The 27,543-nt window shown below is 44.0% G+C and overlaps 1 protein-coding gene across 1 annotated transcript in view; it reads right to left on the bottom strand.

The window, feature by feature from the left end:
• TSPAN33 (tetraspanin 33) overlaps positions 1–12,001 on the bottom strand; it is a 71,876-nt gene extending 59,875 nt beyond the window's left edge. The window contains exon 1 of the mRNA XM_056573128.1: positions 11,666–12,001. Coding sequence (XP_056429103.1) covers positions 11,666–11,764 — 99 coding nt within the window. The 5' untranslated portion in view covers positions 11,765–12,001. The remainder of the gene's footprint in view (positions 1–11,665) is intronic.
• Positions 12,002–27,543: the final 15,542 nt, after the last annotated feature.

Genomic DNA, 27,543 nt, shown 5'->3' with positions numbered 1-27,543 from the left:
AATCCCCAAATCTAGTATGGTCTCCATGTTGGAAAAGGCAGTCCAGTGTGCATCTTGCACAATGTATGCAATACTTGAACAGCAGTTTGAGGGTGCATATTGTTGGGCGAGTTGTTCATTTGGAAGCCCAGATCCCGGATTTAGAGGAGCAACTGGCAACACTGAGACGCATTGACAACTTGGAGAGGAGTCTCCTGCTCACTGAGCAAGTACTCTCTGGGGTAGAGGTGGGGGAGGATAGTGGGACGGAGGTGCAGGACAGTCAGGCAGTTAGCTGGGTTACAGTTAGAAAACGGGGTAGAGGGAAAAGTGTCAGGGAGGCTAGTCCTGAACTGGCACACCCCCAACAAGTTTGCCCGGTTGGCAGATGAGGGGGATGCCATTTCAGAGCTAGCAGTACGACTCTGCCTCTGACCACCAGGTAGGTGTCTGCTCCAGTAAGGAGGGAGGGAGGAGTGCAGGGCAGGCCAGACAGGTACTGGTAGTAATAATTGAGTCCTCCAATTATTAGGAGGACAGACAGGGCGAACTGTCACAAAGACCAGGATCGCCGAACAGTGTGTTGTCTTCCTGGAGCTCGAGTTCGGCACATCGCGGATCGGGTTGACAGGTTGCTGGGTGGGGCTGGAGAGGACCCAGCAGTCATGGTACATATTGACACCAATGACAAAGAGGTAGGTGGAGTGTCCTTAAAAATGATTTCAGGGACTTACGCCGCAAGCTTAAGGTAAGGACCTCCAAGGTAATATTTTCTGAAATATTACCTGTACCACGAGCCATACCAGAGAGGCAGGGGGAGATTAGGGAGGTAAACAAGTGGCTCAGAAGCTGGTGTAGGAAAGAGGGGTTTGGGTTCATGGAGAACTGGGCCGACTTCACTGTCGGTTACCGGCTCTACCGTAGGGACGGGCTGCACCTCAATGGGGAGGGTGCAGCTGTGCTTGGGGAGAAGATGGCTAGAAGGGTGGAGGAGTGTTTAACCCCTTAAGGACTCAGCCCATTTGGGCAATTTTATTTTTACGTTTTCGTTTTTCCTCCTCGTCTTCAAAAAATCATAATTCTTTTATATTTTCATCCACAGACTAGTATGAGGGCTTGTTTTTTGCACGACCAGTTGTCCGTTGTAATGCCACCACTCACTTTACCATAAAATGTATGGCGCAACCAAAAAAAATACTATTTGTGTGGGGAAATTAAAAAGAAAACCGCAACTTTGCAAATTTTGGAAGGTTTCGTTTTCACGCCGTACAATCTACGGTAAAAATGACGTGTTCTTTATTCTTTGGGTCAATACGATTAAAATGATACCCATGATAACATACTTTTCTATTACTGTTGTGCTTAAAAAAAAAAAAATCGCAAACTGTTTAACCAAATTAGTACGTTTAAAATCCCCCTATTGAAGACCTATAACTTTTTCATTTTTCCGTATAAGCGGTGTTATGAGGGCTCATTTTTTGCGCCGTGATCTGTACTTTTTATTAATACCATATTTGCTTATATAAAACTTTTAATACATTTTTTATAAATTTTTTGGGGAATAAAATGTTATAAAAAGGCAGCTATTTTAGACTTATTTATTATTTTTTTTTTTTATGCTCACGCCATTCACTGTACGGTATCATTAACATTTTATTTTAATAGTTGGGATATTTACGCACGTGGTGATATCATATGTATACAATTTTGTATTTATTTTTACACTTTTTGGGGGTGAAATAGGGAAAATAGGACAATTTGCATTTTTATTGGGGGAGGGTGTTTTTCAAATTTTTTTTTCTTTTTTTTAAACTTTTTTTTTAACTTTAATTTTTACACTTTAACCTCCTCAGCGGTTATCCCGAGCGTGACTCGGGGTTAATTTTCCCTGCCAGGAGCGGTAATCCCGAGTCACGCTCGGGGTAGAATTGCAGAACTGCCGGCCGGGCTGCACGATATATCGCAAAAGCAATCAAATCGCGATTTTTGCTTTTTGCGATATAGCGATACGGCCGCTGGGAAAACATGAGATTAACTGCTCTGGTCGGCTCCCGTGGCGGGGGCCGGCCAGAGCAGATAAAGACAAATACTAAAAATCAGTGTTTCCCAACCAGGGGGCCTCCAGTTGTTGCAAAACTACAACTCTCAGCATGTCTGAATAGCCAAAGGCTGTCCGGGCATGCTGGGAGTAGTAGTTTCACAACAGCTGGAGGCACCCTGGTAGAAAAACACTGAGCTAAGTGTAAAAGGCCACCGGGAGGCATATACACCTTATGGGAATAAAAGCGTCAGCAATAAAAGAAAACCAATATGGATGAATAAAAATGTTAAGGGGGCAATAGATGACAAAAATAAAGCATTTAAAATTACTAAAACAGGACGGCAGTGAAGAAGCATTAAAAAGCTATAGAGAAAAATGTAAAATACGTAAAAAACTGATAAAATCCGCAAAAATAGAAACAGAAAGGCTCATTGCCAAAGAGAGTAAAACTAACCCCAAAATGTGTTTTTAACGCTATATATAGCAAAAAGGTAAAAAATGTGTGTTGGCCCTTTAAAAAATGATGAGGAAGAAATTATAAACAGGGATCAGGAAAAAGCAAATATATTAAACAAATTCTTCTCCACTGTATTCACTGAGAAAAATGAAATGCCAGGTGAAATACAGTGTGATAAGGTAACCTCCCCAGTACAGGTCACGTGTCTAACCCAGGAAGAAGTACAGCGCCGCCTACAAAAAATCTAAATAGACAAATCATCCGGTCCAGATGGCATTCACCCCCGTGTTCTAAAGGAATGAAGTAATGTAATAGACAGACAGCTATTTTTAATATTCAGGGACTCTATAGTAACAGGGACTGTTCCCCAGGACTGGCAAATGTGGTGCCAATATTTTAAAAGGGGTAAAAAAGGTGACCCCGGGAATTATAGACCTGTTAGTTTAACCTCCATTGTATGTAAATTGTTTGAGGGTTTTCTAAGAGATGTTATTTTGGAGTATCTTGATAAAAATAAATGTATGACCCCATATCAGCATGGTTTTATGAGGGATCGGTCCTGTCAAACTAACGATCAGCTTTTATGAGGAGGTGAGCTCCAGACTGGACCAGGGGCAATCGCTGGATGTCTTAGATCTGGATTTTTCCAAAGCATTTGATACGGTGCCACATAAAAGGTTGGTGCATAAAATGAGAAGGATGGGGCTGGGTGAGAATGTGTGTAAGTGGGTAAGTAACTGGATAAGTAATAGGAAACAGTATGGTTATTACTGGTACTTCTCCTGATTGGATGACTGTTACTAGTGGGGGGGTACCACAGGGGTCCGTCTTGGGTCCTGTTCTATTTAATATACTTATTAATGACCTTGTAGAGGGGCTGAATAGTAAAGTAGCAATCTATGCAGATGATACTAAACTCTGTAAAGCGGTAAACACTATAGAGGACAGTGCACTGTTACAAATGGATCTGGATAGGTTTGAGGTTTGGGCTGGGAAGTGGCAGATGAGGTTCAACACTGATAAATGTAAGGTTATGCACATGGGGAGGAAAAATCCGGGCTGGGATTATGTATTAAATGCGAGAACACTTGGGACGACCGACATGGAAAAGGACTTAGGAGTCTTAGTTAACAGTAAATTTAGCTGTAGTGACCAGTGTTGTGCAGCTGCTGCCAAGGCTAATAAAATCATGGGGTGCATCAATAGGGGCATAGATGCCCACGACAAGGAAATAATTCTACCACTGTACAAATCACTAGTCAGACCACACATAGAATACTGTGTACAGTACTGGGCACCAGTGTACAAGAAAGATATAGTGGAGCTGGAGAGGGTTCAAAGATGGGCAACCAGAGTAATATGGGAATGGGAGGACTACAGTACCCAGAAAGATGATCAGAATTAGGGTTATTTAGTTTAGAAAAAAGAAGGCTTAGGGGAGACCTAATAACTATGTATAAATATATCAGGGGGCAGTACAGAGATCTCTCCCATGATCTATTTATACCCAGGACTGTATCTATAACAACATCTTGAGGAAAGAAGTTTCTACACCAGCACAGACAGGGGTTCTTTACTGTAAGAGCAGGGAGACTGTGGAATTCTCTCACGGAGGAGGTGGTCATGGGGAACTCTGTAAAGAGTTCAAAAAGGGGTCTGGATGCATTTTTGGAGAATAACAACATCACCGGTTATGTATACTAGATTTATAGGGACAGAACGTTGAACCAGGGATTTATTCTGACTGCCATATTTGGAGTCGGGAATTAATTTTTACCTCTAGTATGAGGGTTTTTTGCCTTCCTCTGGATCAACTCAGTAGGGACTCATTAGGGTTATAGGTTGAACTTGATGGACTCTGGTCTTTTTTTAAACCTTATGAACCATGTTACTATGTTAAATAAATTTCCTTAACTGGAATCCTCCAAGGTTTGGATTGTATTCATGGTTTCAGGCAGAAATGTTAAAACATATATTAAGTTCAACTTGGCACAGAGCTCTTCAGGGGTAAGTCTGAGGCTGTGGTCTGCTTGTCACCCCCTGCGCCTTGGTTTTACATACACATTTGTTATACAATGGTTTCCCCCATGGAAGTCAATAGTAGAAATTAAAAAAATGTTGGTTGTTAGCCACATTAGGCACACAGGATTTTTTTGTTATATTGTTAGTACGGTTGAAAAAAGACATATGTCCATTAGGGCTGCAGCTACCCATTATTTTAATAATTGATTATTTCATGGATTCATTGGGAAAAGTGTCAAAAAGGGATTCACCTGATTCTACTTGAAAAATGGACAAGGAGAAGTATAAGTCCTTCCTTTATATTTCCTATTCCTTTTGAATACACTTTTGGCTTTGGTTAAAAAAAAACTGCAGTTCCCTTATTGGAACACATTTACTAATAGAATTACATGCTGTAGCCTACTTTTCTGTCAATGACTTCTAATTATCTTCCACTTATTATAGTTTGTAAAGAGTCACTGTAGAGGAGCACCGTGGTACAAAGGATTCTTGATCCAAATGGGTGCACAGCTCCAGCTCCCAAAAATATGGAAGCATTACTGCAATGAAAGGTGAAATCAAAAACAGTTAAAGGGGTACTACCGTGCTGACAACTTATCCCCTATCTAAAGGATAGGGGATAAGTTGCCTGATCGCGCGGGGGTCCCGCGATCTCGCACGCAGCACCCCGCTCTCATCAGGCCACGGAGCGAACATCGCTCCGGGTCTGATGACTGCCGATCACAGGGCCGGAGTATCGTGACGTCATGGCTGCGCCCCCATATGATGTCACGCTCCGCCCCCTCAATGTAAGTCTATGGCCGGGAATGAGACAGCTGTCTCGCCCCCTGCCATAGACTTGCATTGAGGGGCGAAGCGTGACGTCACACGGGGGCGGAGCTGTGAGGTCACGATCACCGGCCCTGTCATCAGGCCCGGAGCGGATGTTTGCTCCGGGGCCTGACGAGAGCAGGGTGCTGCGTGCGAGATCGCGGGGGTCCCCAGCGGCGGGACCCCCGCGCGATCAGGCAACTTATCCCCTATCCTTTAGATAGGGGATAAGTTGTCAGCACGGCAGTACCCCTTAAACTGATTTTGATTTCACTGTTCATTGGAGTGCTGCTTCCATATTTTTGGGATATTATAGTTTGTAGGTGCAATGATCAACTGATTATGGCTTAAAGGGTAGCTCCCACCATTTTTTTTTTCTGTCCCTGCCTATTGCCCATCTATCCCTAACCCCCTCCCTGCCTTTACATTTTTTTTTTTTTTACTATATTAAAATGCCTTTTTGTCTGCCTGGTAGTGTGCTCACTACCAGGCAGACTTCCCCAGCAGGCACCACGTCACTGATGCCTGCTGGGGCCGGCACTTCCGCCCTTAACTCACTATACAGGGTGCCTCCAGCTATTTCACCACTACAACTCCCAGCTTGCCCTGACATCTGCTGGCTGTCAGGGCATTCTGGGAGTTGTAGTGGTGAAACAGCTGGAGGCACCCTGTGGTGAAAACAATAACTTTGTTTAACCAGCGCAGCAGTGCTACTTCGGGAGCAGCAGGGGCGGCGCTCTCCCAAACCCCGCTCCCCCCCCCCATGCCTCTAGTGCTGAGCGGTGGCGCTCCCCCGAACCCCGCTTCCCCCACCCCATTCCTCTAGTGGTGCAGACTTACCGGAGGATGAATGAGCTGCCTCCAGACAGGGTAACGGGGGCGGGCCCGCACGCAAGGCCAGTGGAGCTGGCCAATGCATGAAGCCCCAGCTATCAGCGTGCTCGCTCTCGCCTGTTTGATTGACAGGCGGGAGCGAGCACCGCAGTGACTGGATTTCGACTCACTACCAGGCTGAAATGAGTCGAAATCCAGTAGTGACGTCACTGCAGAATGCATTCGGCCACTAGGAGGGCGACCCTTAGTGGCCGAATTTAAAAGTGATTTTGAACTTGTTTAAAATCACTTTTTTTTTTTATTAAAGTATATTAGAGATATGTTGTAGTACTACAACATATCATTTTTTTTTCATGACAGTGCCCATTTAAACTAAATAGTTTTTGGACCCAAAATGGCAGGTTTGAAACTGCACAATAGCATTTGTTTTAGCAAAAAAGACAAGTTGAAAAACATCTGAAAACAATAGACCAAAAATTACTGAATTTTATCCTTTATTTTGACAATTAAAAAAAATGGCAGACCTTGACAGATAGCTGATAAAACCAATGATACCAGTCTCTTAGTTGATGACTATTTTCAAAGTTATAGATATGTATGTATAGATATGTATATAAGTCATAGAGGCTGGGCTGAGCTGCAGAATGCATACCTCCTCCCTCCACCCCTCTATGCATGACTGGTGTACAGGGTTTGGCTTCTTGCACTGCGCCCTGTACATCAATCATGCAGAGCAGGTAGGGGTAGGTCAGACATTCAGCAGCTAAGAGATTGGCTTACTTTATCTCCCTATTAGCCTATGTCTGCAGCTCTGTGCATGATACAAAGCTGACACATTTCCTTTAAGGGTAGGGTTACACATAGCACCTCTGCAGCATATTTTACCTGCCACAGCCCTGCATGTGCCATAAGGTTTGGAGGCGGGCCAGCATGTCACAGTCACATTGACATCCTCCAAACCTTACTGCAAACACAGGGCTGTGGCAGGGTAGCCCTGTGTGTCTGCTCATAGCAGAAGCTGCATCGCATTTCCTGCTGCCTGTATAGCATGTACAAATAATACTTATGAAAAGGAAAGATTTTCCTGTTTTTTTTCTGTTTAGTTTTTTTTAACTGCTTGAACCCACAGGGAAAATCTAAACCATTTGGTGCAAATTTGTCTGGTAGATTCTTGTGGATTTGCTGAACAATTTTTTTGTGTGAATCTAGCCTAATAAAAGAAAACTAGCAAATAAAAAAACTGTGGAAATAAACACTGACACAATTCAACACCATTCTTTAGCAATATGATAAACATGCCAACTTTGCCATTTTTATTTGCAGGTGAAATGTTATATTCCAAATGTCAAGTAACAGGTACTCAAAAACAATGCAAAGAAAAAAAAAAAACCCTCAGTGATTACATGGGTATCACTTACACTGCCAGAAGAGATTTTCATCTGATAGTGTTCTCGCCTCTCAGTAAAATAAACATGATAATGCTAGAGCCTTTCCAGGGGTTTCTATAGAGCCGCTGTCAAAAAATGACGACTAACCACATTGCTCCCTCCAGCCGCCCATACAGAGCCACAGTCCCGCGGCTACAGGGCTTTACATCCCCGCTACCTGACTGCGGCTGTCAGTCTTACCTCTCGCTCGCCTCTGCTTCGCTCCCTGCTACCTTCAGCCGCAAGTCCAGATTAGACTACAACTCCCAGCATGTCCTGACAGTGAGTGGATGCTGAGTTGTAGTATTATCTGCACTTGCGGATGAAGGTAGCGGAGAGAGATGCGGAGCATGCCTCCGCATTAATACATTACACATAAATAGGTCACACGTTTGCAATGTTAATGTTGGCCGGCTATCAGTTCCCTGCCCGGCTCCCGATAATAGCTCCCTGCCGTCAAATGAAAAAAAAAAAAAAATTATATATATATATATATATATATATATATATATATATATATATATATAAATAAATAAATAAATCGTTCCCTACAAATTCAGCCATCCCGACTGCTTCATTCCTTATTTTTTTTTTAAATGGTAACCTACGAAATTCAATTTAAAAAGCTATGTTAAGATGTTTTTGCCCGGAATACCCCTTTATCCCCTATCAAAAGGATAGGGGATAAGATGTCTGATCACAGGGGGAGGGGCGCTGCTGGGACCCTCTGCGATCTCCCTGCAGCAGCCTGCGTTCTATGCGTAGCTGCGTTTGCAGTTTCGGAAACCACCGGGCTTCTGAAACGGGGGACGTGACGCCACGCCCCCTCCATTCATGTCTATTGGAGGGGGTGTTGCGGCCGTTAAACCCCCTCCCATAGAAATGAATGGAATTCTGCTGCACATGAATTTCCGGATGAAATTCCTAAGCAGAATTTTGGTGTGAACCTAGCCTAATGTGTACATTTCTGTTTCCGGAATTCATACGAGTGTCATTACGAGGGCACACATGCGGGGACAGACCTGTGTGAGCTATGTCCTATGTGCTCAGTGAGAGAGATTGATCAAAACCTGTGTATAGGAAGAGTAGTGAGGTTGCCCATAGCAACCAATCAGATTGCTTCTTTCATTTTGATAGGTTGCTATGGTCTACTGCTCTTACGCTACACAGGTTTTGATGAATCTCCCCCCCCACCCCCCCCCCCAATATTTTTATAATTTTGCCTGTAGTTAGCAAACCGCATTTTAATTATAGGATACAAATTTACTGACGTGAATGGACATTAATATTCTAATTGTACCTGTTTACTGATCTCTTAAAGGGATATTTCAGCCTCTTTATAAAAAAACATGCTTACCTACCCCAGGTGCACCTGCAGATCCTGTTCACCGCCTTCCAGTCCTCTAATATTCTGTCTTCTTCAAAGACTAGTGCTTGGTGCAGGACCTGCCCGCTCAGCCAATTACTAGGCGAAACAGGACAGCACTGCACTACAGTCATTTTTTATTATAGTGCTCACAACATTGGAGGTACTCTATAAATTACACTATACTCACCTTGCGCACTCCAATCCAGTGCTCCGATCTGCCACCGGGACCCATGGCAAATGCCAGACATCACCAATTGCGGTGATGCCCGGCATTATCCCCTTGGATGCCGTGATCGAAGTTCATTGTGGCATCAAAAATGTTTAACCCCTTAAGGACTCAGGGTTTCAGTTTTTGCACTTTTGTTTTTTCCTCCTTACCTTTTAAAAATCATAACCCTTTCAATTTTCCACCTAAAAATCCATATTATGGCTTATTTTTTGTGTCACCAATTCTACTTTGCAGTGACAGTTTTTACCCAAAAATTCACGGTAAAACTGAAAAAATAAATCATTGTGCGCCAAAATTGAAGAAAAAACGCCATTTTGTAACTTTTGGGGGCTTCCGTTTCTACGCAGTGCATATTTTGGTAAATGACCCCTTCTCTTTATTCTGTAGGTCCATACGGTTAAAATGATACCCTACTTATATAGGTTTGATTTTGTCGCACTTCTGGAAAAAAACATAACTACATGCAGGAAAATGTATACGTTTAAAAATGTCCTCTTCTGACCCCTATAACTTTTTTTAGTTTTCCACGTACAGGGCGGTATGAGGGCTCATTTTTTGCGCCGTGATCTGAAGTTTTTATCGGTATGATTTTGTTTTGATTTGGAATTTTTTGGTGCGTACGCCATTGACCGTGCGGTTTAATTAATGATATATTTTTATAGTTCAGACATTTCCCCACGCGGTGATACCACATGTTTTTTTTTTTTATTTACACTTTTATTTTTTTTTTTATGGGAAAAGGGTGGTGATTTAAACATTTATTAGGGAAGGGGTTAAATGATCTTTATTAACACTTTTTTAACTTTTTTTTTTTTTTGCAGTGATATAGGTCCCATAGGGACCTATAACACTGCACACACTGATCTCCTATGCTGATCACTGGCGTGTATTAACACACCTGTGATCAGTGTTATCGGCGCTGGACTACTGCTGCCTGGATCTCAGGCACGGAGCAGTCATTCGCCGATCGGACACCGAGGAGGCAGGTAAGGGCCCTCCCGGTGTACTGTAAGCTGTTCAGACACGGTGGTCAGCTTTGATCGCCGCGTCTGAAGGGTTAATACAGGGCATCACCGCGATTGGGGATGTCCTGTATTAGCCGCGGGTCCCGGCCAGTGATAGCCGCCAGGACCGACCCGATATGACGCGGGGACACCGCGTGACCCAGCGGTATATCGCGGGAGTCGGCGGAGGATGTAAATATACGTCCTGCGTCGTTAAGGAGTTAAAAGAAACTTCTCGGCTGCTCAGTGGTGGTGAGTGAGACCACCGTGGTGAAACCGCAAAGTCTTGATCAGCTGAGGGGGACAGTGGGAGGGCTCTTTCCTGCCTCTTCGCGGTCCGATTCAAATGTCCAAACTATAAAAATATAACATTACTTTAATGGCATGGACAATAACGTATATGGAAAAAATAAGTCCAGAATTGCGTATTTTTGGTCTCTTTGTATACCCTAAATAAAAATATATAAAAAGCGATCAAAAAGTCCCATCAAAACAAAAATGCTACCCATAAAAACTACAGATCATGGCGCAAAAAATCCGTCCTCACATATCCCTGTATACGGAAAAATAAAGTTATAGGCGATCAAAAAGTCCCATCAAAACAAAAATGCTACCCATAAAAACTACAGATCACGGCGCAAAAAATCCGTCCTCACATATCCCTGTATACAGAAAAATTAAGTTATAGGGGTCGGAAATGGCGTTTGTTTTTTTCATATTTTGTCCCACAAAAAAAAAAAAAAAAAAAAAGTTATATATATATAATTTTTTTTTTTTTTTTTTTGCCGTAGATTGTGGTGAAATTATTATTTACAAAGTAAAAGTGGTAGCGCAAAAAACAAGCTCTCCTATGGGTCTGTAGGTGGAAAACTGAAAGCGTTAGGATTTTTTGAAGGGGAAGACGAAAAAATTAAAAATGGCCTGGTCCTCAAGGGGGTTAGAGCAGTGGTCTCCAAACTGTGGCCCTCCAGACATTGCAAAACTACAACTCCCAGTATGCCCGGACAGCCGTTGGCTGTCCGGGCATTCTGGGAGTTGTAGTTTTGCAACATCTGGAGGGCCACAGTTTGGAGACCACTGGGTTAGAATTCTAGACAGATTTGGTTCTGTGTTTTAAGTTTCTGCAGCTGTCTAATATATGTGAATGCAAATCTATACACCAGGACAGTTACATCCCTATTCACACATATGGAATGGATTTTTGGGTCACAGGTAAAACGCATGCAACAAATCTGCTGCGTGTGAACATAATGCAAACTCCATGAAGTGAAAAGTTACTATGGAGACTACACAGGGAATGGTACATGGTAAATAATAAAAGTAGTATGTGGCCATTGGCACTGCCCACACCCCTCCTGGGCACAGTGACACAGCAGTGCATTACCCAGTGGTCGTGCCCAGCCAGGGATCACATACCAGCTCGGACCTGTAGCTCTGGAATGTGGCTCCAGCCATGTCCTGTGCCCCAGGCAGGGCACAATGGCAGCACTCACCCAGAAGAGCATGTTGAAGAAGAAGAGCAGGTACTTCACCACAGGGCTGACGAAGGAGAACTCGTCCTCGGTCTCGCCGACTGCCGCTCTTCTCGCCATGACTGGATTCTCCGCAGCTTCTTAGGGGGTTTGTTTTGCACGAGACCCTCAGACATGTGTGAGGGGCTTTAATCCATGGCGGAGCACAGCGACCCCTAGTGTTGGTCGTTACAGGACCAGACAGATCTTATTACCGTTCAGGAGCCATAGACATAGCTATGTGATCACCGCCCCGAGAACGCCGCACAGCGCCACTGCTCCATCGGGCTCTGCTGCCAGAGTAAGACTGCGTTTACCTGTAGCTGATTGGCCCAATGCTCTGTAAGCTGCACGCTGATTGGTCATCGCAGCTGTCTATCACATGAGGCGACGCAAACACCTGTATGGGGTAATGACGGTCACTGAACTGAGACACTGACACATATATCTGCTTATATTGTCATCTGCTGGGCCTTAAAAGGGCGACGCCTAGGGGGTAGTTGCCCATAGCAACCTATGGGATCTTAGATTCCATCCAAACCTGTGGCTCTCCAGCTCCTGAAAAACAGCAAATGCCATCATGCAACAGGAGAGCCACAGGTTGTGCGAAACTGTTCTAAAGGGAATGAGACTGAAAGCAGCGGTTAGTAAGGGGGTAAATCTACAGGGGAGATTTACCAACTGTCTTATAAGATTCTCGTTGTTGCCCCTAACAACCAATCGCAGCTTAGCTTTCATTTCTCATATTGCTCTAGTAAAATGAAAGCTGAGTTGTGATTGGTTACTATGGTCAACGGAGAGATCACATTACTGATCACATTACTCTTGGGCTGCAGGGATTGCCCGGGACTTTTAAACATCCTGCCAACTGTACAGCAAGGCATGTGCAGAGATTAGTTAGTGTGAGGGATGGCATAAAAGGATGAGATATGAGGTTGTAATAGGAGTATGGAATATGAGGTCATTATATGAGGATGAAATATGATCATGGGATTTAAGGACAGGATATGAGGTCGGGATATGAGAACAGGATGACAAGAGAAGAGATATGAGGTCTGGATATGAAGTTAGGATATGCGGACGGGATATGAGGTCGGTATATGAGGATGGGACATGCGTTTGGGTTATGAGGTCGGTATATGAGGACGGAGTTTGTGGTCAGGTTATGAGGATGGGATGTGATGGCATTATAAGGTTGACATATGAGGAGGGAATATGAGGATATAAGGTCGGGTTATGAGGACAGGATATAATGTCGGATATGAGGCCGAGATATGAAGTAAGGATATGAGGACGGGGTACAAGGTCCGATATGAGGATGGGATATAAGGTCCGATATGAGGATGGGATATAAGGTCGGGTTATGAGGACAGGATAGAAAGATGGATATGCAGAGGGGATATGAGAGCGGAATAGGAGGTCAGGATAAGAGTGTCATTGCTGCCTCTATGTCTAGGTAGGAAGACCAGGCAACGCTGGCTACAGCACTATAAATCTCCTCCGGGTTTTTGTTTTTCCATCCTCGCCTTCCAAGAGCCATAACCTTTTTAAGTGGTTTGACCAAAAAATTCAGTTTGTTTGGGGGGAGGTAAAGTGATCAGCAAAACAGCAATTCTGGCTTGAAAAAAATAACAAACTTTAACAACTTTTTACTGTACTTTTGTGTCACATTAGGGGACTTGATCACTTAAGGTGTCAATACTAGTACAATACACCACAATACTGCTGAATTACAGTGTACTGCTATATGCTGTCACGGCAGTATTAATATAGCAGACTAGGGGGCCACGGTTATATTGCATGACAGTGGCTTGGATCCCTCAGTGGATTCTGACCACGGCATCTACGATGTTACACAGCTGGGACTAGCGTTATCTTGGATCCCAGCTCTTGCTTGTGTCAGCTGTAGTATACAGCCCAGACCAACTTTTTGCATACAGGAATGTGCTGGTATTAGGTAGATCTGTATGTTATTGATTAACTGGGAGAACTGGAGTGTAAAGCAGTTTACAGTCGTTGAATAGGAACCTTCTCGTGTTTTCTCATGTTTTTTTGTTGTTGCAAAAAATGCCAAATTTACTGCATTGAATTTTTTTAGGGGATTTTTTCCATTGGTGTTTTTTCACTCTTTTTATTTCAGTTTTTTTGGCGCAGTGGCAGTTAAAAAAAATGGCAGCATGCTGAGACTATAGCATTTCTTTCAGACTTCTTTGGGATAAAATAAAACACAAAGAAAAACACAATGTGACTACGTGGTGTGCGTAATTTTTTTTCCTGATTTTGGCCAAAGCTACCCACTTGTTTCTGTAGCCTTATGCAGTTTGTAGTGGAGCGCATAGTACTCCTCTCATAAGTTTAAACTGTACGTACACCTACGTAGTGTAGGTTTTTTTTTCTTCCTGAAAAACTAATGTAAGCGGCACTGAAGAAGTGAATCTGCCGAACCTGTGTGGATGATGGCATGGGCCGCACCGGGGAACGGAGTCTAAGGTGCCGCTGGTATTCACCAGAGACTGCCGCAAAGCGGGATGGACTTGCTGCAGCAGGTGGCATCCAGGTCGCTACCCCTGGCACAACTCGTCCACACAGGCTGCCGAGGTGACACGTGGCACTGGAAGAAAGAAGCAAACTAGTCAGGAAAAGCAGAAGGTCAGGACAGGCGGCATAGGAGCATAGTCAGGAATGAAGCAAGGAGGTCAGAACACAGCAAGGCAATACAGAACAGGAACGCTTTCTCTTGGATAATGAGCACAAAGATCCGGCAAGGGGAAACAGGAAGTGCTGACACTTATAGTGTCAGCGAGCAGCAGTAACCAATTAAGGGCGTACTGGCCATTTAAATCATAGAGAGACGGCGCGCGTGCACCCTAGAGGGCGGATACACACACGCCGGCGACCAGGGACAGCGGAAGAAGCAGGAGGTGAGTAATGGCCCGGTGTTCTCATTCGGTCGCATCATGCGATGCGAACTGCGGCACCGCCGGCAGAGGAGGACGGGGCAGGAGGGCGCTCACGGCCAGCGTGTCTGGCTGAATCGCTTGTTGTAACAACTGATTTGGGCCTAGTTATTGTGAAAGGCCAGCCAAAGTTGTACCCTTGTTTCTGTAGTCTAATACAGTTTTAAGCAGGCAGAGAAGTGCCAGGATGTGCACAGAGGAGTGGAAGAGGCCTAAATTCATTAGGCGCAGGCAGTGTTCGCAGCAGAGTAGGGGCAGGAGTTGCAGCGAGAGGTCTGAGCTCCGGGTATCAGCTAGCAGTGGTGTCTCGACCAGCAACACAGCAGCCGTGATTGATTGGTTCACTCGGTCATCCACTTCATCCCAAATGACATCCGACACCCCCAGTCAACAGTCGGTGGGTTCCTCAGACTCAACCCTCAGTTGGCATGGCCCTCATGCTGCTGCTGCCACCTCCAGGCTCTGTCATTGTGCCGCCATATGGTCTCCTCATGCTCATGCTGCCACCTCCAGGCTTTGTCATTGTGCTGCCATATGGTCTCCTCATGCTGATGCTACCACCTCCAGGCTCTCTCATTGTGCTGCCATGGATACTGCAAATCATAATTAAGGTGCTGGTCCCCAGTTACAGAAATTCCTCCGGATTAGACCACAAGTAAGTATTGAGGATATGCATTAGCTAAAATGTAAATGTAGGATAAAATATATGAACCCCAATTTTTTTTTAAATCTAACAAAAGGAAAGGTTTGCAAAAAACACCATGTGCCACCTACACCACCAATATTGATGCGATGCAAAAACCTCTAAAAGGTGGAAGGGAACAACGTATGGTCCATTGTAACAGATGGGGGTAAAAACTTCCCCTGTAAGGCCCTACTCTCGCATTATTAATTCCCTTCTTGTCAAGTGTTACTCGCCCTAAAAAGGGCGGCCTCACACAGGAACCTCTCCCTATTTCCAACTTAAAACTTTGGGAAATGGCAGTATTTTAAGGTGGAAATAGGGAGAGATTAATATGTGGGGCTGCCATTTTTAGAGCGAGTAACACTTGCCAAGAAAGAAATTAATAGTGTGAAAGTAGGGCCCTACAGGGGAATTTTTTAACCCCACCTGTTACAATGGACCATACGTTGCTCCCTTCCACCTTTTAGAGGTCTTTGCATTGCATCAATACTTGGTGGTATAGGTGGCACATGGTGTTTTTTGCACATCTTTCCATTTGTTAGATTTAAAAAAAAATGTTGGCTCCATATATTTTATCCTAAGAAAAGTTACGTTTTAGCTAATGCATATCCTCAATACTTGCTTGTGCCCACCAACACTTTGGCAAAGAGAACGTTTTCTTCTGCCTACCTGCCTCAACTACTATTCTGATTCTGACACCCGCCTGATGCCACACATTTGATGCCTAGTTCTCCTTCTTTCACCCACCTTCGTCACCCACCACCCCAATCTACCAAAGGGCATGGCAGCGCCAACATGTGAAACTGTAACTACGGTCAGGGACACTACATGTCCTTTACGGCCCACTGGGGGAATGTGGTTCCTGCACAGCCACAACAGCAACTTGGACAGATCACACCGCTTCTGCCTCCACGCTCTCAGGCCGTTGGTCCTGACACAGTGTGCGACTCCGCCTCCTCATCCTCTACCGTGTCCTCAACCTCCACTGCATGGACAAGTCTCAGTGCCCCTCCAGCATACCATGTGTGCAGGGCACGGCAGTGTCACGCTGTTCTTCACATGGTTTACCTTGGCGAACAGAGTCACACAGGGGAGGAACTGCTAAAAGTCATTCATCAAGAAATCAAATCATGGCTTACTCCACAAACTGGAAATGGGAACCATGGTGACCGACAACAGGAAGAACATCTTGTCTGCGCTGCATCAAGGAAGCCTGAGCCATGCACCCTGCATGGCACACTTGTTCAATCTGGTTTTCACGCGATTCCTGAAGTGTTCCCTCCATCTGCAAGACATCCTAACAATGGGAAGGAAACTTTGTATGCACTTCAGCCACTCGTACACCACAAAGCCCACCCTCCTTGAGCTGCAGCATCAGAACGGCATCCCCCAACATTGTCTGATTTGCAATGTTTCTACACGTTGGAATTCCACCCTCCATATGTTGGACCGACTATACGACCAGAGAAAAGCCATCACCGATTTCTTGATGATCCAAGCGGATAGGGGACTCCCCTGTGTAACTTCAATGTCAACCAGTGCCAGCTCATACGTGACACCTGCAGTTTGCTCAGGCCCTTTGAGGAAGGCACATTATTAGTCAGTCGCCAGGATTAAGGGATGAACAACGCCATTCCACTGTTTCATATCCTACAACACCTTTTGGAAATGACGGCTGGTCAGGGCACTGGAGACGTGGCACCTACATCTCGAGGCCACATGAGCCCTGTGGGGGCTAAACTGGAGGAGGAAGGGTAGGGGGACAGTGGAGCACAGGCAAGGTTTTGCAAAATGGGTGGTTTTTATAGTCATCTGACAGGAGAGGAGCAGGCTGTGGAGCTGCAGGGTGATGAGGAAGACAAGACAGAGGACCCAGACACACCGTGGCCATGTGGTCTCCTCATGCTGCTGGCACATTAAATGAAACTTTATCTTAATCTATTTTAAATCTTCAATTTAAATTTTACAAAATATCTTTAATCTTTTCATTTGTGAGGCCCTATGGTCTCGTCAGGCTGTTGCCACCACCAGGCTGGGTCATTCTGCTACATTATGGTCTCCTCATGCTGCTGCCACCTCCGTGCTGTGCCATTGTGCCACCATATGGTCTCCTCATGATGTGTTGGCACATTAAAGTATACTTTTAAAATTTTAATCTATATAAAAGCTTCAATTAAAATTTTACAAAATATCTTTAATCTTTTCAATTGTGAGGCCCTATGGTCTAGTTGGACTGCTGAAACCTCTAGGCTCCATCATTGTGCCGCCATTTGACTCCTTGTTATGTTGGGTTTTGTGGTCATTCAGTATTAGTTGAAAGTAAATGCTTAGGGAACCCAAGACATTAAACTTGTGAATCTAATCAAAATCTTGGATATAAATAAATAAAAAAATCTCTTCAATCTTTTTAATTGTGAGGCCCTATGGTCGTCGTCATATATTACCGTATTTTCTGGCATACAAGACGAAATAAAATGTCCTCAAAAGTCGGGGGTTGTCTTATACGCCGGATGTCGTCTTTTACGCCGGGTGCTGCAGTCGGCCGGGGACGCCTGGGGTATGGATTATCTATACTCTGGGAGCCCCGGCCGAGATTAACTTCCCCTGTCACATTCAGGACATCCCTGTGTCCCGAAAGATCTTTTCGGGACACAAAGATGTCCCTGTTACCTTTCTGCGGCCCTGTGTTAACTTTAAAAATGCAGGGGATGCCGGGAGGTCACTGACGTCCCGTGTGTGCGCCCATAGCAACAGCAGAGCGGAGCGGAGCAGTAAGGACGTGGTAAGTTACCAGCACGTCATCTTTGGTGCAACGACCACCACTCCTCCGGGCCCGGGACCTACTGCTATGACCTATAGGCCATAGCAGTAGATCGTGTCCCCGAACCGGAGGAGCGGTGGTCGGAGCACTGAAGTGGGGCAGTACACAGACATTAGACATGTGCAATTCGGTTCGGCACGAATGTCTAAATTAACGAATTTTACCGTTTTCGTGCATTCGGACCGAACCGAATGCACGAAAACATATTTTGAACATTCCCGAATAGCCACGATAATACGAATAGCAAAGTAACGAATACATTCGTTATTTCCCGACCATAATGCTGTAAATAACGAATACATTCGTTATCTGTAAACGAACGTGAAGAATTCATTCTGATAACAAATATAATAAAAAGGATATAGATAGTTTGATTTTTCGGATACATTCGGTATTCGGGTACATTCGGTAAATCTTTTTATTCTTTTTTTGGACTTTAGCGATCCTAAAAAATTATGGAGATACCTTTTTTATAAAAATTTCGTAGGGTATCATAAAAAAATCATAATAAAAAAGATACAGTGGTGATGGAAAAAATTGTATCTAATGAAATGTATCATTTTTATTATGAAATGTTTATTCATTTTTAAACAGGGATCAATTTATATGAGCGGGTAAAGCACTAAAAATGTAGCCGACAATAATGAAAATGTAGTGTGTGCTTGTTTTTCACTTTTTTTAAAAACATTTTTTAGGTAGTACTACTACTCCCAGTATGGAACACACTCTTCCATGATGGGAGTAGTAGTTACCTGTACTAATTGACAGATTGCAGGGGTCCCTTGCGATCCTCTTGTATAATGTATAGATGTGGCGGCTGCTCTTCTATGGTCCCCTGCACTCACGTATATGTACACATATTCATATTTCCCGCAGAGCTGTGATTGGCCAGATGGTTCCAGCCAATCACAGCTCTCTGTGAGAAATAGGAATATGTGTATATATACGGCCGTGCAGGGGACCATAGAAGAGCGGCCGCCGCATTCATACATTATACTGGAGGATCGCAGCGGCTGTCAGGAGTGATACCTGCAGTGATCTTCGCTTTACTACAAGTACTACCACTCCCAACATGGAGCACACTCTGCTCCATGCTGGGAACTGTAGTACCTGTATTAATAGACAGATCGCAACGGTTACACTCGCTGCCATATGTCTATTAATGCAGGTACTACAGCTCCCAGCATGGAGCAGAGTGTGCTCCATGTTGGGAGTATTAGTACCTGCAGTAAGGGACAGATCCCAGGGATGTCACTCCTCCTGACACCCCCTGCGATCGTCCTTATGTGAATGTCGGGATCAGCTGTTCTCAGGGCTACAGAGCCGGGAGAACAGCTGACGCTGAGCCGTAGGTATACATCGTATATCTACTGCCCAGCAAGAACTTACAGTGAGCTTGCAATGTGTATACAGTATACACATTGCTGGCTCACTTAACCCCTTGCTGAGCTGTGCGCTATGCGCAAGCCCAGCAAGGGAAGAGTTAACTTACACTGCTGGACAGTGTAGGTTAACCCTTTGGGCGGTACACACTATATACAGCTATCTATAGATAGCTGTATACAGAAGACGAAGTCCAGCTTACTTCCCTCCAGTCCCGGGCGGGGTTCGTGTAGCTCCGCCCCCTAGTGATGACGTCATTAGGGGGCGGAGCTACAGAAGGGAACAAGGCTAATTAATCTGAAGCTCTGTTCACATTGTACGTTTTGTATAATGTGAACAGACCCTTCTGGCAGTGTCCACCCAGACAGGGAGACTCCAGCTGTTGCTAAACTACAACTCCCAGCATGCCCAGACAGCCAAAGGCTGTCTGGGCATGCTGGGAGTTATAGTTTTGCACCAATTGGTGGCTCCCTGTTTGGGTAGACATTGCATCATGGGTGCTCTCCCCAGCGGACAGCGCCAAAAATGTCATAACCAATTTTTTGTGTTTTTTTCTTCTCGTTTCAGATCCGTGTATGCAGAGGATTACTGCGGATTCGATGGATTACGGCGGATTATTTATTTTTTCCTTTAATAAAATGGTTAACGAGGGCTGTGGGGGAGTGTTTTTTTAAATAAAATAATTTTTCCAATGTGTTGTGTTTTTTTTTTTTTATTGAATTTTCAAGGTTAGTAGTGGACGCTGTCTTATTGACGGAATCCATTACTAGGCCAGGGCTTAGTGCTAGCCCCAAAAACAGCTAGCGATAACCCCCAATTATTACCCCGGTACCCACCACCACAGGGGTGCCGGGAAGAGCCGGTACCAACAGGCCCGGAGCGTCAAAATGCCGCTCCTGGGCCTAGGCGGTAACAGGCTGGCGTTATTTAGGCTGGGGAGGGCCAGTAACAATGGTCCTCGCCCACCCTGGTAACGTCAGGCTGTTGCTGTTTGGTTGGTATCTGGCTGAGAATGAAAATACGGGGAACCCTATGCGTTTTTTTATTTATTTCTTTATTTAAATAAATAAAAAACGCATAGGGTTCCCCGTATTTTCATTCTCAGCACAATACCAACCAAACAGCAACAGCCTGACGTTACCAGGGTGGGTGAGGACCATTGTTACTGGCCCTCCCCAGCCCAAATAACGCCAGCCTGTTACCGCCTAGGTCCAGGAGCGCCATTTTTGACGCTCCGGGCCTGTTGGTACCGGCTCTTCCCGGCACCCCTGTGGCGGTGTGTACCGGGGTAATAATTGGGGGTTAGCGCTAGCTGTTTTTGGGGCTAGCACTAAGCCCTGGCCTAGTAATGGATTCCGTCAATAAGACAGCTTCCGCTACTAACCCTGAAAATTCAATAAAAATTAAAAAAAAACACAACACATTGGAAAAATTATTTTATTTAAAAAAACACTCCCCCACAGCCCTCGTTAACCATTTTATTAAAGGGAAAAAAAATAATCCGCCGTAATCCATCGAATCCGCAGTAATCCTCTGCATACACGAATCTGAAACGAGAAGAAAAAAAAACACAAAAAATTGGTTATGACATTTTTGGCGCTGTCCGCTGGGGAGAGCACCCATGATGCAATGTCTACCCAAACAGGGAGCCACCAATTGGTGCAAAACTACAACTCCCAGCATGCCCAGACAGTCTTTGGCTGTCTGGGCATGCTGGGAGTTGTAGTTTAGCAACAGCTGGAGTCTCCCTGTCTGGGTAGACACTGCCAGAAGGGTCTGTTCACATTATACAAAACGTACAATGTGAACAGAGCTTCAGATAAACTAGCCTTGTTCCCTTCTGTAGCTCCGCCCCCTAATGACGTCATCACTAGGGGGCGGAGCTACACGAACCCGGCCCGGGACTCGAGGGAAGTAAGCTGGACTTCGTCTTCTGTATACACTGTATACAGCTATCTATAGATAGCTGTATAAAGTGTATACCGCACAAAGGGTTAACCTACACTGTCCAGCAGTGTAAGTTAACTCTTCCCTTGCTGGGCTTGCGCATAGCGCACAGCTCAGCAAGGGGTTAAGTGAGCCAGCAATGTGTATACTGTATACACATTGCAAGCTCACTGTAAGTTCTTGCTGGGCAGTAGATATACGATATATACCTACGGCTCAGCGTCAGCTGTTCTCCTGGCTCTGTAGCCCTGAGAACAGCTGATCGCGACATTCACATCAGGAGGATCGCAGGGGGTGTCAGGAGAAGTGACATCCGCTGGGATCTGTCCCTTACTGCAGGTACTAATACTCCCAACATGGAGCACACTCTGCTCCATGCTGGGAGCTGTAGTACCTGCATTAATAGACATATCGCAGCGAGTGTAACTTCTGACACCCGCTGCGATCTGTCTATTAATACAGGTACTACAGCTCCCAGCATGGAGCAGAGTGTACTCCATGTTGGGAGTGGTAGTACTTGTAGTAAAGCGAAGATCACTGCAGGTATCACTCCTGACAGCCGCTGCGATCCTCCAGTATAATGTATGAATGCGGCGGCCGCTCTCCTATGGTCCCCTGCACGGCTGTATATATACACATATTCCTATTTCTCACAGAGAGCTGTGATTGGCTGGAACCATCTGGCCAATCACAGCTCTGCGGGAAATATGAATATGTGTACATATACGTGAGTGCAGGGGACCATAGAAGAGCAGCCGCCACATCTATACATTATACAAGATGATCGCAAGGGACCCCTGCAATCTGTCAATTAGTACAGGTAACTACTACTCCCATCATGGAACAGTGTGTTCCATGCTGGGAGTAGTAGTACTACCTAAAAAATGTTTTAAAAAAAAAGTGAAAAACACGCACACACTACATTTTCATTATTGTCGGCTACATTTTTAGTGCTTTACCCGCTCACATAAATTGATCCCTGTTTAAAAATGAATAAACATTTCATAATAAAAAAGATACATTTCATTAGATACAATTTTTTTCATCACCACTGTATCTTTTTTATTATGATTTTTTTATGATACCCTGCGAAATTTTAATAAAAAAGGTATCTCCATTATTTATTAGGATCGCTAAAGTCCAAAAAAAGACTAAAGATTTACCGAATGTACCCGAATACCGAATGTATCCGAAAAAACAACACGAATACCCGAATACCGAATGTATCCGAAAAATCTAAACCGAAAATATTGCCGAACCGAAATTTTTTTCCAAAGCGAAAAAACGAAACGAAATTTAACGAAAATTTTTCTAGTGCACAAGTCTAACAGACATACAGCCTCCAGCAATACACTGTATATGACTGAAGGCTGTATGTCTGTTGGGCCCACTGCCTACCTAATGTGGGGGAACTACAACCTAATGTGGGGGAACTATACTGCCAACTTAATGTGGGGGAACTATGCTGACAACCTAATGTGGGGGAACTATGCTGACAACCTAATGAGGGGGGAACTATGCTGCCTACCTAGTGTGGGGGGAACTATGCTGACAACCTAATGTGGGGGAACAATGGTAAGGTACCGTATCACGGTAGAGGGGTAGTCTTATATGGCAAGTATATCCCAAATTCTATATTTTAACTGTAAAAGTTGGGTCGTCTTATACACCCAGTCGTCTTATACGCCAGAAAATACGGTACCTGTGGAATTACCACAAGAATCCAATGAAACAGGTTGGAGCGATAACAATGAACCATAACTGATTTAAATGAATCATTCGCACTTTCACAGTTGGGGGTACGCTGAGAGGCAGGGGCTGGAACAGGTGGTAGCTCGCCTCGCGGAGGACCACCAGCTTGATTTTAAGATACAAGTACAAGCTTTTTCACTGCAGCCACTTCTAGCTTTATGCGCCCATTTATCCAATGGCACAGAAGCTGAATGTGCTCTTGTCCAAGTTTCTGGTACTGCAGTCCCTCCCTTTTCAAGTGGACACTCAAAGCATGGGGGTGCGCTGAGAGGCAGGGGCTGGGACAGGTGGTAGCTGGCCTTGCGGCAGACCGCCAGCTCAATTTTAAGATACTAGAAGCTAGGAGCTTTGCCATAGTTTACACTGCAGCAATTATACACTATTTGAGCTGGAATTACTGTGGCTGCTGGCACCAGACTTACCTTCCAATGGGTCCTCAAAAAGGATTTAAAGTTTGCTCATTCCAATTACCAGGCTCTGTCATTGTGCTGCCATGTGATCTCTTCATGCTGCTGGCACATTAAACTTGGGAATCTTTGTAATCTTTTCAAGACTGAGGCTTCTTGGTTGTCGTCATATATTACCTGTGGAATTACCACAAGAATCCAATGAAACAGGCTGGAGCATTAGCAATGAACCATAACTGATTAAATGAAACATTCGCAGTTCCACAAAAGAGTAAGACAGTTGGGGGCGGAGGCAAAAAGAGGCAGGGGCTGGAACAGGTGGTAGCCCACCTCGCGGCAGACCGCCTGCTGGATGCTCACCAGAATGGGTCCTCAAAAAAGGATTTACATTTTTTTAAATAAATTAAAATTAAATTAAATAAAAATGGCATTAAAACATCTCTTTAATCTCTTCAATTGTGACGCCATATGGTCTCCCGACCCTGCTGCCACATCAAGACGCTCTGCGGTAATGACTCTAATAGCAATGCCTGTAATCTGCATGTCATACTTAATAACAGTATTATTTCACTAACACAGCACACTCCCTATTCATGTTACGACAAGGCAAAGTGTTCTACACCCCTATTGAGGCTCTCTGTAGCCCAGAAATATCAATTTTTAATAGAGGTTCGCCGCGAATAAATTTGTCCCCAAACCAATTTTTCGCTCATTTGCTCATCTCTAACAAAAATGTCTGCAAAATGAGGGGGCAATTTTCTGTAGGTTTCTTTTTTTCAGGTTAAAAAAAAACAAACAAACATAAGTTGTGTGAAAATGTAGCCTTACCTTTTTTTTTTTTTTTTTTAACTACTTTAGTCTCTATCTTTGCTCTTTCAGGATACTGAAATTTTGTCTCATTCTGGATTCAAATCTTTTCTGGGAATTTTTTCTGGGTGTCAAACCATTGGTATTTGTAGGTCATTCAATATACCGATAGAGTGAATGTGTTGTACTTTGAAAACAATAAGAAGCAGGAGCAGATGTTGTTTCTCCTTGCCACACCCTGTTACAATTGGAATTAATGTCACTTAGGCATTTTAAGAATTTCATGCAAAGAGATTATACAGAAAAAAAAAAAAAAGGAAATATTTAACCCCTTAATGACCAGCTAATTTATTCAGTTTTTGCCCAATATGTGTAGGGTTTTCATTATTATGTATTCTCCATAAAAAAAATTATACTAAAACTTTTATTTTTTCATGTTTTTTAAACTTTATAAATGTTTTAAACAAATATACACAGGATTGTCAGCTCACCTGGGCTAAGTGCACGGCCAGACTCACATGAACAACAAACATCAAATAGATCTCCCTGATGTGCCTATGTATGCTCATTTTATGTTTTTGGAATAAAGGAAGATTTTACAGAGTGGCGGCATCCGTTTGCTGTGATTTTTTTTCTTATATCTCAATAAGTGATTGCAAATTTATAACTTTATTTCATACTTATGTATGCTAATACATTATACCCTGTGTCCCTATGACAGCAGGCAGACCAAACAAACAAGCCTCCATTTTTTGACCAAGAATGCTGCTGCAACCTTCTTTTTTGTATACTCTGTATTTGCCACAGCAGCGTGCACCTGTGTATTAGGTAGTTGTGCTGGCTATGTTTCTTTTTGTTTTTGCTGTGCAATTTAGGGGGAGTGGCACCCTCTGTAGCCGTGCACCCCTCCCTTTTTCACAGGAGGTTTTTAAATTGATAGTGGATCCAGCATGTCACCCAGTCAGAGGCCATATGCCCAGCAGAGGTGAGTGAAATGAGTATTAGGGTCCCATCCGACATGAGGCCACCTCCGCGTGGTGGATAAGGGACACGTTTTGATCAAAAAGTGCACTAAAAGCCTCCATTTTTTGACCAAGAGTGCTGCTGCAACCTTCTTTTTTGTATACTCTATATTTGCCACAGCAGCATGCAGTATTAGGTAGTTGTGCTGGCTGTGTTTTTTTGTTTTTGCAGACCAAACAAACAACCCTGGAATATTTTTTTGTGAATATTTTGTGTGGATTCCGCATGGAATTGGCATGCATTCTGCATACCCACCTCGCAAAGTCCGCACAAATTTAGAAAGTTGGTCCCATTGACTTCAATGGCATTCCGCAGCCGAAGTGTGGAAAAATATAAGACCAGACACATATATTTCCAGATCGCGTATTACTGAATTTCAGCAGCAGAATTCCGCATGCGGAAATTTTTCTGTATGAATGAACTTGCGGAATCCCAATAAAGTTAATGGGCAATAAATTCACGCAGGGAAAAATTCACCCAGAGTTTGCATTCACACTGCTGAATTTCTGCACTGAATTCTGCATGGAATTCTGTATGAAAATTCTGTATGAATTTATAGCCAATACACTTCAATGGGATTCTGCTGTTCCATTCATACTGCGGAATTTTCGGTGCAAGAATTCCATTGAAGTGAATTGGCTATAAATTCATGCAAATTCAGTGCAGAATTCAGTGCAGAAATTCTGCACTGTGAATCCAGCCTAAGGCTAGGCTCACACTGTGGAATCTCTGGGCAGAAAATTTCCGCCCGGAGATTCCGAGTGCAGCCAGCAGTCGGCGCTAGGACCGTGCGGATACTGCAACCTCCAATAGACTGAAATGTTTTCTGCGAGTATTTCCGCCTGAAGAATGAGCAACGCCATTTCTTCAGGCAGAAATTTTCAAGCGGATTTTCCGTTCACAAATTCCGCTTCACAAATTCCGAAGTATGAATTTGTGAACGGAAACCCATTCACTACACTATACATTTTAGTAAGCGGAATTTCTGCCTGCAATTTCAAAACGTAATTGGAGGCAGGAATTCAGTAGTGTTAACCTAGCCTAACCCTTTCCCCAGCTTTTCCGGGCTCCTAAATAGCATTTTTGCTTAGTACTGCAATCATCATTGCTGGCAGAAATTTAAAGGGACTATTATATGAATTCTGAAGTGTTTCTGCGCATAAATTAATATTCCATTCAGGGGAATAGAAAAGATATATAAGCAAATATGCCATTCAGGGACATGGAAAAGCTGGGTGAAACATCCTCACTAAGCTTTTCTATCCTAAATAGCATATCTGTATCCTCATGTACTACAGAAAAGTCAGAGAGCACTGGTGGGGACTGACTTAGCATAGGGCACTGGTGGTGAGCACTAAGGCGGCTGTGTACCTGGTCCTACTGATGAGTCCTCCTATTCCTGTCCCTTAGGTACACTTGTGACTTTGGGGGTTGGTCAGCAGCGCAGCCAATCATCATGATTGCCTGCGCTCTGGAAGCTTGGAGAGGTCAAATAAGGGAAAGTGGCTTGATGTTTTTTTCAGTGACATATAACAGACAGTGGGATTTATTCTGCGATGCAATATGCCTAATACCGCCCATCCCTGCAAGTACTTCATCAAGTCCCGCAGAGCCCACAGGATCCCAATCGGAATGCAGTCCTCTATCCCAGCACTGAAGATCATTTCCCCGATGTCTGATCGGGTCACTGGATTTCTCAGTGACCTGATCAGACACCAGGGAAATGATCTGGTAATCCCTTATAATCAAGGGATTATAGGGTCAAAGGTTTACAAAAAGGAGGACCTAAGGATCAAGAGTAAAATAATATAATTTCTATTTACAATTAATCACTAGGGGGGACATTTATCAAGGGGTTTAGTCAGGTTTTCTTTACTATAATTGTCGCAAAAGTGTCGCTACTACGTGTGTTTTCGTGCGACAATCTGCGTGAAGAACAAGAAAATCAAGAAAATTCAAACTTGCTTACGTAGTAAATTTTTCAAAATGGATTTGCTTTAGTCAGGTATTTATTAACTGCGACAGTCGCAGCTGCGCAATAAAATGTCGCAACGGCTGTAAAAATTGACTATATTTAC

Source organism: Hyla sarda, chromosome 4 (genome assembly GCF_029499605.1).
Source record: "Hyla sarda isolate aHylSar1 chromosome 4, aHylSar1.hap1, whole genome shotgun sequence".
NCBI classification, from domain to species: Eukaryota; Metazoa; Chordata; class Amphibia; order Anura; family Hylidae; genus Hyla; species Hyla sarda.
Note: the sequence above shows the minus strand (reverse complement) of the source record. Positions and strands in the feature narration are given on the sequence as shown.